General features: G+C 44.8%; 1 protein-coding gene across 1 annotated transcript in view; it reads left to right on the top strand.

The window, feature by feature from the left end:
- The window catches only part of LOC149457524 (sterol 26-hydroxylase, mitochondrial-like), a 71,972-nt gene that overhangs the window by 36,818 nt on the left and 21,236 nt on the right, over positions 1–13,918 (top strand). The window contains exons 5-6 of the mRNA XM_089683570.1: positions 110–273; positions 7,001–7,167. Coding sequence (XP_089539696.1) covers positions 110–273; positions 7,001–7,167 — 331 coding nt within the window. The remainder of the gene's footprint in view (positions 1–109; positions 274–7,000; positions 7,168–13,918) is intronic.

The raw sequence follows: 13,918 nt of genomic DNA, 5'->3' as shown, positions 1-13,918 counted from the left end.
CAGACTATGCAGAGCTGGCTTTTCACATGAATGATGAATTACAGAGATTAGTGTGTAATCAGATGGTCTTTTATGGCTCAGTGGCAGCCTCTTTTGATTAAATCCATAGGAATCAAGTTGATTGAGCAGAAGATGGAGAAGATACAAGCTCGCTTGGACCGTGGGGAGGAGGTACAGGGGGAGTACCTCACTTATCTGCTGTCCAGTGGAAAACTGACCAAACAGGAGGTGAACGGCAGTGTGTGCGAGCTGCTTTTGGCTGGAGTGGACACGGTATTTACATCCTATAATGTTCAGAGTTCTTCCATTTGCTATAATATTTCAAACAATTCTGTTTCGTAGTGTTGCACGGTGGTTGTGCTTTACTGTTCTTGTGTATACATGCAAACCTATACATCTACTCACACAGTTCAGGCAACGTAGTCTCAAAGTTTTATCCTGTAATCTCATAAGTTGTTATTCATCACTGATGCTCAACATCATGCTGACAGACAGTTATAAGAGGGAACTTTTTCAAATCTATATTTCTTGAATATTGTCATGAATCCACAAAACTTGTAAAAACATCACAGCAATGGTTCAGAACATGTACTCGCCAAAAGTACTCTATAGTTTCCATTTCCACAAAGCCTAAAGTGATAGGGATGGTAATGATGAATCCTTTGACTCTGTTCCTTGCTCCTCATCCGAGCTGCAATAATAAAAAAAAAAAGCATCTTATCAGTCAGTTTATAACCAGCAGAAGGAAGGTGCCAATAAGTGGACAAGTAACTGCCAATGTGTGCTGAAAACATTTCCTGGAATTCAGTTCAGATAGTGTGCCAGTCAAAAAGGACATACCCTGAATGGCAGGTTACTTTTTCCCCTGTGAAATTTACTCCAAGTAATTGGTCAATCTTGACTATGTCACACGATATCCTGAGGCAATTCCATTGAAGAATATCTTGTCCAAAGCTATAGCCTTTAACTTATTTCAAATGTTTACTCGAAAGCATTTTCCCAAGGAAATCCTCGCTGACCAGGACACTCTGTTTTTATGTCAACAGTAATGGCAGATGTGTGCCAACGGCCACTATTCAATACTCCTACTACTCGACCTCTCCGCAGCTTTTGACATGGTTGACCATCCCCTCCTCCTCAAAAAACTACACTCTTTCGGCCTCAGCGACTCCGCTCTCTCCTGGTTCTCCTCCTATCTATCGCAGCGCTCCTCCAGTGTTATCTATAACGCTGCCACCTCCTCCTCACTCCCTCTCTCTCTAGGGGTCCCCCAAGGTTCTGTCCTTGGACCCCTTGTCTTCTCCATCTACACCTCCTCCCTTGGTCACTTGATAAACTCCCACGGCTTCAACTACCATCTCTATGCTGATGACATGCAAATCTATCTGTTTACCCCTCGCCTCACCCCTTCAGTCTCCGCCCGAATCACTAGACTACTGAACGGCTTGGATGTCATTCAACCTTTCCAAAACTGAGCTGCTAGTATTCCCCCCAGCCCGCGCCACCCCCACTGACTTCACCATAAATATCGCTAACACCATCCTCTCACGCCAGGGTACTAGGTGTAATCCTAGACTCCCATCTGTCCTTCCAGCCCCAGATCCAATCACTGACAAAATCCTGTAGACTTCACCTCCGCAACATCTCCAAGATACGACTGTTCCTAACCCCAGAAACCACTAAGCAACTTATTCACTCCCTTGTCATATCACGCCTCGACTACTGTAACTTTGTTTTGGAGTATTTGACCTCGGTGCAGGAAAGGATTGAAAAGGTGATGCATTTGGTTAACGAACATCTGTATCGTGCCCAGGGGGCACCAGCAGCGGCGTATTTACCATGAGGCAAACAAGGCGTTTGCCTGGGGCACAATTTCAGACGGGGATGGCACCACCCCTTTGCTGTTATGAAAGTGGGTTCCCAAACAAGCTCATGCGAGCTCCCTGCTTCCACTGCTCCTGCCCCTGCACTCCTTGCTGATTCACCTGTCCTCAGAAAAAGCAAGTTATCCCCTCTGTTGGAGTTGAGGAGAACCCGTCACATCCTTCATGCCTTAGCAGCATTCTCTGCCCTGTTCTCTCCCCCTGGAGCCACTCTTCGGCATCTCCGGCACAGCTGGGGGCATGCACAGGGCAGTGCCTGGAGAAGGAGATCACAGGCTGGGGAGGTTGCTATCAGGTCAGGGAAAGTGGGCACACAGCACATGTGGCGGTTGCGGCTGTGTGCGCATGAGGGAGGTCAGGTATGCTGGTGGGGGTTACCCGATTTTACTGTTTCCTATGGCAGCACAAGAGATAAATACACCACTGGGCTCAAGTCCAAGTCTATAATCGTTCAGCGAAAGTTATACACTTTCACCTGGGGTACCAAGTGGCAGTACTGATACCACTGGAGAGAGGAAGTTACTAGGTAGATGGAAAAACTATTCTGAGGTTATCAAAAAAGTTGGAGGGGTGAAATAGAAAATTCATGAATTGAGCAAAAGAAAACCATTCTGGCTATATCGTGCGAATCTGCTGAAGCCTTGGAGAGACGGGGAACCAGTGACTACCTTGGTAGGTGCAAGACTTGAGCCTCATATTGGTGTGAGTGTTATTTATCTTGTGAAAACATTAAACCTGACAAGAAAAAGAATTTCTGCAGAAAATACGTTTTTTTCTGGCCTATTTAGTCTTGCTGACCTCATAGTTTTGATCTAATCATTGAGCCAAGTGCCAGGGTTTGTTAGGCCTTATCACATTCCTGAGGTTCAAAGAAAGGCGGTGTCAGGAATCAAGGAATGACCAGAAAGGTGTGGACTGGCACAGGGAAACGCTGGTCTCAGGTATAGTATAATACAGGTTATTATTAGCCACCCCGATATATATATATATATATATATATATATATATAAACGCACAGTGAGCAAACTAACCTTCCACTAATATTAGGAGGTGCAGGAACACAGGCGTAGTCAGGGCTGGAGAGGTGGAATGGTCAGGCCGGCCGTAGGGTTCTGTAACGACTGCCTGGTGGTACCTCTAGCGGTCCTCAGGGCAGGATTCCCCAGGGCGCGGAGTCTAAGTCCCAGTCTGCTATTCACCAGGGCCCCTGATGGTGGGGATGGACTTGGAGCAGACAGGAACCAGGTCGCGGCCCCTGAGTACACCTGCTAGTGATAGAGGGATCCGCCAGAGGTATGTGCAGGTACGGCTGGATCCGTGCAGGATGGATGGATGGCAGAGTAGTGAGCGTGGTCAGACGGGCCAAGTCAGCAACGTGTGGGCAGCAAGGTATCAAAGGAGCAGGCAGAGAATGGTCAAGGTCACAAGCTGGGTTCAGTAACTCACGGACAGCGCAGTACAGAGGATCAGGCAGAAGGATGGTCAGGGATGAGCCAGTAGTCAGAACAGGAGACGGTCAACAGGAATCAGAATCAGGCAGGGTCGGCAACAAGGTATCTTCTCACAGGAACTAGGAACAGGATACAGGGGCTCATGGGGAGACATACACCAAGGCACAGAGCACAGGCCTGGTCATGCCTTATATACACCTTTCTGTAATCAGCCCCAGGTTTGGCTGATTGTGAGCTTCTGGCTGCTAAGAGCACCCGCTGGTCAGCTCTGGTACTGCAGCCCACACGGCAGGAGAGTCCCACCACCAGTGCTGAGAGCACCCGCTGGTCAGCTCTGGTACTGCAGCCCACACGGCAGGAGAGTCCCACCACCAGTGCTGAATCCATTCCTGACAGAACCCCCCCCTCAAGGAGCGGCCTCAGGACGCTCCAAACAGTCCTTAGTGGGCAAAATGTTCCACCGCCCGGGTCCGGTAACTGGCTGAATATCCTACTGCCGGAGTAAACCGGCTGGCTGGGTTTCCTGCTGGTAGACTTCTCTTTGTGTAGGAGAATCAAGGAAGGCAGGTCACTGGGCACAGGATTTCCAGGAGCAGGCTGGGTATCAGTTATCGGCCAGTTTAACTGGACATCAGGGGCTGGCATGTCGGGCTGTGTAGCGGGCAGAGGCACGTCAGCGGGCACCGAGTCATCTGGCACGACAGCGGGCACAGAGTCACCGGGCACGTCAGCGGGCACCAAGCCTTCTAGCAGAACCGCGGGTACCGGGTCACCAAGCTCGACAGCAGGCACCAAATTAACTGGCACAACAGTGGGCACTGAATCAACTGGCACGACAGCGGGCACTGAGTCATCAAGCATCAAGTCATCCGGCTCAACAGCGGGCACTGCGTCAACTGGCACCGAGTCAACTGGTACGACAGCGGGCATCAAGTCAACTGGCACCGAGTCATCAGGCATCAAGTCATCTGGCTCAACAGCGGGCACCGAGTCAACTGGCACCGAGTCAACTGGTACGACAGCGAGCATTGAGTCAATTGGCACGACAGCGGGCACCGAGTCAACTGGCATCGAGTCATCTGGCTCGACAGCGGGCACCGAGTCAACTGGTACGACAGCGGGCACCGAGTCAACTGGCACCGAGTCAACTGGTATGACAGCGGGCACCGAGTCAACTGGCACCGAGTCAACTGGTATGACAGCGGGCACCGAGTCATCAAGCATCAAGTCATCCGGCTCAACAGCGGGCACTGAGTCATCAAGCATCAAGTCATCTGGCTCAACAGCGGGCACTGAGTCAACTGGTACGACAGCGGGCACCGAGTCAACTGGCACTGAGTCAACTGGCAGGATGGTACAGTGAGTGGGAGCAGGGTACCGACATGTGGCAGATTGCTGGGTATACTGGGCTGTCACTGGGGGGGCTGTCACTGGGGGTGCTGTCGGGAATGCAGGAAAAGAGCTTTGAGCAGAGGAATGATGAGAAACAGGACTGGTTCGTTGCAAGCTGACTGAGGCTGGGTGTAACAAGTCTGACCATGTCTGCAGTAAGGGTTGGACAACGCTCAGCTTACACAAAGCCTGTCTGATCAAAGTTTGCACTGCGTTTATACACTTCTTTAGCACCTGTGGTGAATATGCTGAATAACGCTCCAAGAAGCAATCCAGATCATCCTCCAACAACCATACCAGTGATATTATTTGACTCGCCCTGAATGGAGGAAGAAATTCATCCCTGCTTTCAGGGGTACTAGATGAAGCCAACTCAATACAAGCCTGAATCAATGGTTGCACCTCAGAGAGCTTTAGGACCTGACCTACTAGGGAATGAGCGACCCGTATGCACTCTAGCAGCTGATCTCTGGGATACTCCCGCAGAGTCTGATAGGCATATTCCCTGTCATCAAAGACTAGCATAGACAAATATATAACCTCATCAGGATGCATCCTTCACGACAAGTCAAGATGGCTTCCCTGTGCAGCCACTTCTGGTCAGGAAAGGCCTTGGTGTGATGTCAGGAATCAAGGAATGACCAGAAAGGTGTGGACTGGCACAGGGAAACGCTGGTCTCAGGTATAGTATAATACAGGTTATTATTAGCCACCCCGATATATATATATATATATATATATATATATAAACGCACAGTGAGCAAACTAACCTTCCACTAATATTAGGAGGTGCAGGAACACAGGCGTAGTCAGGGCTGGAGAGGTGGAATGGTCAGGCCGGCCGTAGGGTTCTGTAACGACTGCCTGGTGGTACCTCTAGCGGTCCTCAGGGCAGGATTCCCCAGGGCGCGGAGTCTAAGTCCCAGTCTGCTATTCACCAGGGCCCCTGATGGTGGGGATGGACTTGGAGCAGACAGGAACCAGGTCGCGGCCCCTGAGTACACCTGCTAGTGATAGAGGGATCCGCCAGAGGTATGTGCAGGTACGGCTGGATCCGTGCAGGATGGATGGATGGCAGAGTAGTGAGCGTGGTCAGACGGGCCAAGTCAGCAACGTGTGGGCAGCAAGGTATCAAAGGAGCAGGCAGAGAATGGTCAAGGTCACAAGCCGGGTTCAGTAACTCACGGACAGCGCAGTACAGAGGATCAGGCAGAAGGATGGTCAGGGATGAGCCAGTAGTCAGAACAGGAGACGGTCAACAGGAATCAGAATCAGGCAGGGTCGGCAACAAGGTATCTTCTCACAGGAACTAGGAACAGGATACAGGGGCTCATGGGGAGACATACACCAAGGCACAGAGCACAGGCCTGGTCATGCCTTATATACACCTTTCTGTAATCAGCCCCAGGTTTGGCTGATTGTGAGCTTCTGGCTGCTAAGAGCACCCGCTGGTCAGCTCTGGTACTGCAGCCCACACGGCAGGAGAGTCCCACCACCAGTGCTGAGAGCACCCGCTGGTCAGCTCTGGTACTGCAGCCCACACGGCAGGAGAGTCCCACCACCAGTGCTGAATCCATTCCTGACAGGCGGTCTCAGAAAAAGTAAGCAAAATGTTGGCATTGGCGATTATTGAGGAACTGCAGGGTGAGTAGTAAAGCCCCATATTATGAGTTCCAAACCCACTGAAATGCTGCCATTCTGCAATTATTTTTGGAAACCTAATGAAAATTTAAAACATTTGTCACTTATCCCATGCCCCAACTGGACGAGCTCATTGAAAGACTAGGCTCAACCCCAGAGCTCATTGAAAGACTAGGCTCAACTTACATTATCACTTTGGACCATAACCAAGGCCACCATCCTTCCAATACTGAAGAATGCCTTTGGGCCTTCAGAGAACTCCAGCCATATTCCAATGGGCAAATGAAAAGTTATTACACTCCCAGTGATGGTACACCTCTGTTTACTTAGATGACATTGACATATTTATAGGGGACTATGAGTCTCACCTGCCAAAAGTATGTATGTGTGTGTGTAATTTTAGTATATAATGTGTGTAATTGTAGTATATAATAGTATATTATTCTCTGGAATGTTAAAAAGAGAAAAGGGACAGTAAACCATTGGAATGTGTTGATTGTCTGTCTGTTTAGTGGTAAATTCATTCTTTGGCTTTGTAAGTTGTTGCGCAATCACCAACTGATATGGCAGATTGGTTGATGAACCTTGGTTGTCCTCTCTGTGTAATATTATCTTTGTGTTTTATGTCCTCAGACATCTAATACCCTCTCCTGGGCACTGTACCACCTTGCCAGGGACCCAGAGATCCAAAAATCCCTTTATCAGGAGGTGAACAATATTGTCCCGGGTGACAGCATACCCACCGCCGAAGATATCGCCAAGATGCCACTGCTGAAAGCTGTGATTAAGGAAGCACTCCGGTACTTTTCATTTATATCCAATCCCCATTTGTTCCAGTGTCAGTCCAAAACGCCAACATTCATTTTTGGGTAGAGTCTTTTTTTTTTTTATAATTTAAATATTTATTCATTTTTCATTTAAAAATAATACACATTTCCATAATTTGAAAATATAATATTACAATTTCTCATAAAGCACTGGTTTCGTATCATTTTCATTTTCTCCCCATAGCTCCCTTAACCCATTACCCGCCCACCTCCCACCCCACTACTATATACCCCTGACATCTGACTGATTAACTTGTATCTCATATTCTCTGGATACCTAGGTTTGAGAGCAAAAGAAAGAGAAAGAAAGAGAGGCTAATTACTATATTTTCTCCTTTTTCCTGATCCTTTCCTCTTTTCTCTTCGTTTCTTCTTGTCCTCTCTTTCCCTTTTCTTTATGCTTACTTACTCAGTACCTTTCTTTACCTTTACTTTGAACTCCTCCCATTTCATATGATATGTCACCATCCTATCTTCCTGTAGATAATAGAGTTTTTCCAATCTAGCAATCTGATCTACTCTATTCATCCAATCTTTTTCACTCGGTGCTTCAACTTTACGCCAAAACTTAGGAATCAGACTTTTTGCTGCATTTAGGTAGCCCAGTATACCCAGTTTTTTATATTTATTTCCAGATAGTATTGAGTTATGGAAAAGACAGATTTCAGGATCCAATCCTATCTCCATTCCAGTGACAATTGTGATTTGGTTTGTAACTTTTTCCCAATATATGTGTATTTTTGGACATTCCCACCATATGTGATACATCGTGCCCAACCCTCCACATCCTCGCCAACACCAGGGTTGCTTCTCCTCCCTCATCTTGTGCTCTATCACCGGTGTAACATACCACCTTGTCAAACATTTAAAATTCATTTCCACTTCACACATACTAATATTTTCGTGTACCATTCTATATATTTTCCTCTGTGTGTGCTCTTCCCACTCCACTCCTAAATCCTTTTCCCATTTTTCTATATACTTTAATTTAAACTTACTATCTAAATCCGTGAGAGCTTTATATGCTTTGGCAATGCTGTGTTTCCCATCACCTCTATCTTCTAAGTATTTCTCAAATTCATTCCACTCTTTCCTAGTTCTAAGGGGCTTCGTCAATTTCTCCACAAATTGTTTTAATTGATTATATCTCCATATATCTATCCCAGTGAAAATCCTTCCCTCTTCCTTTTTCAAATCCTCCAGTGTTCTTAAGTTTACCCCCTCCATTACATCTCTCAACTGAGCGTCTTCCTTCATAATCCATCTACCTGAGATTTCCTCTTTACCTGGGGGAAAAAAATCTGAATTTCTTAGTGACATTAATAATGAATTAAAATCCCATTTCCTCTGTTTGTGCATTTTATCCCATTCCCTTATTACAATCCTCGTGTATACACTCGTGCTCTCCTCTAATTCTCTGAATTGTGGTGGCTCCCATACACTCCTACCTAAATCCTTTCTACTAAGTGTATTTTCAATTGTGACCCAATGTTTACTCTTTGAGTTGTGTGTCCAGTCAAAAATTCTCACTAGAATGACTGCCCTATGGTATCTTTTAAAATCCGGGACTCCCAACCCTCCTTTTTCTTTATTTCTGCTTAGCACTTTCTATGATATCCTAGGTTTTTTATTTTTCCATATATATTTAGTTACCATTCGCTTAACTGTCCTAAAATACACCTCTGGAAGATTAATGGGTATCATCTGGAATTTATACAGTATCTTAGGGAGAATTACCATTTTTATCAGATTAATACGGCCCAACCAGGAAGGATTTCCTCCACCCATTTTCCTCAATTCCTCTCTGATTTCATTTAACATTGGGATATAATTAGCTTTATAAAGATTCTTCTGTGAGGGAGTGAGTTTTACCCCCAGGTACTTTATTTCTCTATTTTTCCATATAAAGGGAAACTCTCTCTGTATATTTTCTTTTTCACTTTTTGGAAGGTTTATATTTAATATCTCTGTTTTGCTCGGGTTGATTTTTAAATTTGACATTTCCCCATATTCCTTCAGTGTTTTCATTAGGTTAGGAAGTGTTATCCTCGGGTTTCCAACATAGAATAATAAATCGTCCGCAAATGCGGCTATCTTATGTTCTGTCTTTCCAACATTTATTCCCTTTATATCTATATTTTTCCTAATTGTTGATAACAGGGGTTCCAGTGATAAAACAAACAACAGTGGGGACAGTGGGCATCCCTGTCTGGTTCCATTTGACATTGAAAAGGTCTCTGATCTCTCTCCGTTTACCATTACCATCGCAGACGGTCCTTCATACAGCTTTCCAATCCACTTTCTCATCCTACTACCCAATCCCAGGACCTCCAGTGTATCCATCATAAAACTCCAGTTAACCCTATCGAACGCCTTCTCCGCATCTATCGAGAGCAGCACTACTGGATTTTTTTCCATTTTACTCTTCTGTATAAGCATCAGGGACCTCAACCCATTATCTCGACCCTCTCTTCCTCTAACAAAACCCACCTGGTCTCCATGTATCCAATCTGGCATCAGATCTCTTAACCTATTCGCCAATACTTTTGCATACAACTTCGTGTCTACATTCAATAACGATATCGGTCTATAACTTGCACAATGGGTGATATCTTTACCTTCCTTATGTATTAAGACCACCTGTGCCAGAAGGGATTCCTTTCTTATTTCCATCTCTCCCCCCAACGCCTCCATATATCTCTTTAATTTGGGTAGCAGTAAATCACTGTATTTTTTATAATACCTCACAGTATATCCATCTGGGCCTGGGCTTTTTCCCGTCTTAAAGCTTTTTAATGCTATTTTTAGTTCTTCCTACGTTATTTCGGATTCTAAGGAGTTTAATAGTTCTTCACTTAATTTTGGTAATCCTGCATTTCTTAAATAATCCCTTCTTTTGTCAATATTTGTCATTTTATCTTTATTTATAACATCCTTAGGGGCAATATTATATAATTTACTGTAGTAATTTTTAAATACCTTTGCAATATCTTTAGTTGAATGGACTAACTCTCCCTTGGAGTTTTTTATTTTATCTATATAGTTCCTATTCTTCTTTCTCCTCAAGGCTCTCATCAGATATTTTCCTGGTCTATCTCCCCATCTATATCTTTCACCAATGATCTTATTAAAAGTTCTCATTTTTTCTTCCTCCATTACTTTCTCTAGTTCTTCCCTCTTTTTTATCACTCTTTGCTCTATCTCTTTCCTTATGTTATTTTTATGTAGGAGTTCCATCTCAGCTATTTCCTTCAAAAGTTTTGGGTAGAGTCTAGCTGGATGGTTTCCTACATCTCCCAAGCTACTCACTCCTAGTTTGCCACCTTCATCTTCACCTGTGTGTAGAGGGGCAGTGAAGAGGGTATGATGGTGGGGGGAGCAATATGTGTAGGAAAGAGTGCAGAGGGTATCATGGGGTGGAATATGGGTAGAAAAGAAGTGCAGAGGGTATGTCAGTGGGGAAAAATGTTTAAAGAGCAGGGTGGCGGATATGACAGTAGGCAGTGTGCCAGCCGTGGAGGATATCTGTGAGGTGAGAAGGGGTATCTCTGTCCACTGGATGGGGCTGTGAGATGTCTGAGGGAAGATGTCTACAAGTATGAGGTGGCCTGAGGGGAGATGTCTATTGACATAAGGCAGTTTGGGGGTGTCTGGCAATTTGAGGAGAGGTGTCTGTTAGCAGGGGGTGTGAGTGGGCCTAGAGGAGATGTCTGTTAGCAGGAGGCATAAGGCGGTAGAGGGAATGCTAAGAACCAGTAAACACAAATGCTCCTGCGCTTGGGGATGGACTCGATGCAGGCTACAACCACATTAAGAATGTCCTGGAACATGCACACCTTGCTGCCCTTAATAGACCGGGGAAATCCAAATACACTGAATGAGGAAAGAATGAACAGAGGGCGCACAGGCCTAGTGCAATACCATAAAAATGTTTAATAAGAAATAAAAGTGGGTGTTGTACTCACAAACGACAATAAAGTCACGGCATATCATAAAAGAAAAGCTGGGTTAACACCGCGCTGAGTAACAGTCCGCAATAGGGAGTGTAGACATCCATCACTAACGCGTTTCGAGGACTTGCCTCTTCCTCAGAGCCACTGCCTTGACTTTATTGTTTGTGAGTACAACACCTACTTTATATTTCTTATTAAACTTTTTTTATGGTAATGCACTAGGCCTGTGCGCCTTCTGTTTGTTCTTTCCTGACTCGGTAGAGGGAATGCTGTCTGTCAGCTGGGGGTGTAAGGCAACCTAGGAAGCTGCAAGCTGTCACAACCGGGTGACCACACTGAAGATCCCAGCGCCTGGAATACAGGAGGGCCGGTGAAATGGCTGCGGCGGGGGCATCGTGGCTGTTTTTTAAAAGTCAGCGGCTACAATTTTTGCAGCTGCTAACTCTTATTTTTTTACAGAGTGAGTGGAACTCCGCTTTAAGCTCCTACCACTTCCCAATATCTTTCAGATGATTTAAAATCATACCATCTACTCACTTCTCTTAATTTTTCCATTTTCTCCTCATCCATATTTTATAACTCCTCCATCTTATATATGTATTCGACTCTCTTTATCCACTCCTTTATTTTTGGTGACTCTTGGGCTAACCAATATTTAGGGATAAGACTTTTGGCCGCACTAATTAGATGACATAATACACTATTTTTGTATTGTTTCACAGAAATCTCAGTGTTATAAAATATACATGCCCACGGGTCCCTCTGTACAATTGTCCCCGATATCTCCTCTACAGGTGAAACTCGACAAATTAGAATATGGTGCAAAAGTTAATTTATTTCAGTAATGCAACTTAAAAGCTGAAACTAATATATGAGACTCATTACATGCAAAGCAAGATAGTTCAAGCCGTGATTTGTCATCATTGTGATGATTATGGCTTACAGCTCATGAAAACCCCAAATCCACAATCTCAGAAAATGAGAATATTCCATGCAATCAATAAAACAAGGATTGTACATAGAACAATATCGGACCTCTGAAAAGTAGAAGCATGCATATGTACTCAGTACTTGGTTTGGGCCCCTTTTGCAGCAATTACTGCCTCAATGCGGCGTGGCATGGAAGCTATCAGCCTGTGGCACTGCTGAGGTGTTATGGAAGACCAGGATGCTTCAAGAGCGGCCTTCAGCTCTTCTGCATTGTTCGGTCTCATGTCTCTCATCTTTCTCTTGGCAATGTCCCATAGATTCTCTATGGTGTTCAGGTCAGGCGAGTTTGCTGGCCAATCAAGCACAGTAATCCCACGGTCATTGAATCAGGTTTTGGTGCTTTTGGCATTGTGGGCAGGTGCCAAGTCCTGCTGGAAAATGAAGTCAGCATCCCCATAAAGCTCATCTGCGGAAGGAAGCATGAAGTGCTCCAAAATCTCCAGGTAGACGGCTGCGTTGACTTCACACTGGACTTCAAGCATCTTGCAGTGTGTGCCTCTCCATTCTTCTTCCATACTCTGGGTCCTTGGGCCTCTCCATTCTTCCTCCATACTCTGGGTCCTTGGTTTCCAAATGAGATGAAAAAGTTGCTCTCATCAGAAAAGAGGACTTTGGACCACTGAGCAACAGACCAGGTCTGTTTTTCTTTAGCCCAGGTAAGATGCTTCTGACGTTGTTTGTTGTTCAGGAGCGGCTTGACAAGAGGAATACGACATTTGAAGCCTATGTCCAGGATCCGTCTGTGTGTGGTGGCTCTTGATGCACTGACTCCAGCCTCAGTCCACTCCTTGTGAAAGTCCCCAACGCTTTTGAATGGCCTTTTCCTGACAATCCTCTCCAGGCTGCGGTCATCCCTGCTGCTTGTGCACCTTTTTCTTCCACACTTTTCCCTTCCACATAACTTTCTATTAATGTGCTTTGATACAGCCCTTTGGGAACATCCAACTTCTTTTGCAATTACCTTTTGAGGCTTTCCCTCCTTATGGAGGGTGTCAATGATGGTTTTCTGCACAACTGTTAGGTCAGCAGTCTTTCCCATGATTGTGATTCCTACTGAACCAGACTGAGACCATTTAAAGGCTCAGGGACCCTTTGCAGGTGTTATGGCTTAATTATCTGATTAGAGTGGGACACTTTGAGCCGAGAATATTGCACCTTTTCACAATATTCTAGTTTTCTGAGATTGTGGATTTGGGGTTTTCATGAGCTGTAAGCCATAATCATCACAATGATGACAAATCACGGCTTGAACTATCTTGCTTTGCATGTAATGAGTCTATCTCATATATTAGTTTCACCTTTTAAGTTGCATTACTGAAATAAATTAACTTTTGCACGATATTCTAACTTTTCAAGTTTCACCTGTATATATTGAATTATCTGCTGCCAGAACTTCTAAATTTTAGGGCAATCCAACCATATGTGAGCCATTGTTCCCTATTCCCACACCCTATCCAACATAATGGTGAGACATCTAATCGTTGTTTATGTGCTACACTCGGTGTGATATACCATCTTGCTCAGTACTTATAATTCATTTCAATAGTGGTGTGTACCTCCTGCGCTCTAAATCTCTGAAAAATGTCTATCAAAGAGAAGCTGCTAACATAAAATCATATACCAATGATCTCTATATATACTGTATATAAGTAAATCAAAATGTAGTGCTACTCACAAACTAAAATACATGAATAAGTGTATATATCTACAAATAATATAGTGACACACTGAGTAAAACACAGTGAAATAAATCAATATTGCTCACTCAGTGCCACCAAAAA

The sequence above is a fragment of the Staurois parvus genome, unplaced genomic scaffold (assembly GCF_062004578.1).
Source record: "Staurois parvus isolate SC_StPar_1 unplaced genomic scaffold, SC_StPar_1.0 ptg000315l, whole genome shotgun sequence".
Classification (NCBI taxonomy): Eukaryota; Metazoa; Chordata; class Amphibia; order Anura; family Ranidae; genus Staurois; species Staurois parvus.
This window is presented reverse-complemented; position numbering and strand designations above follow the sequence as displayed.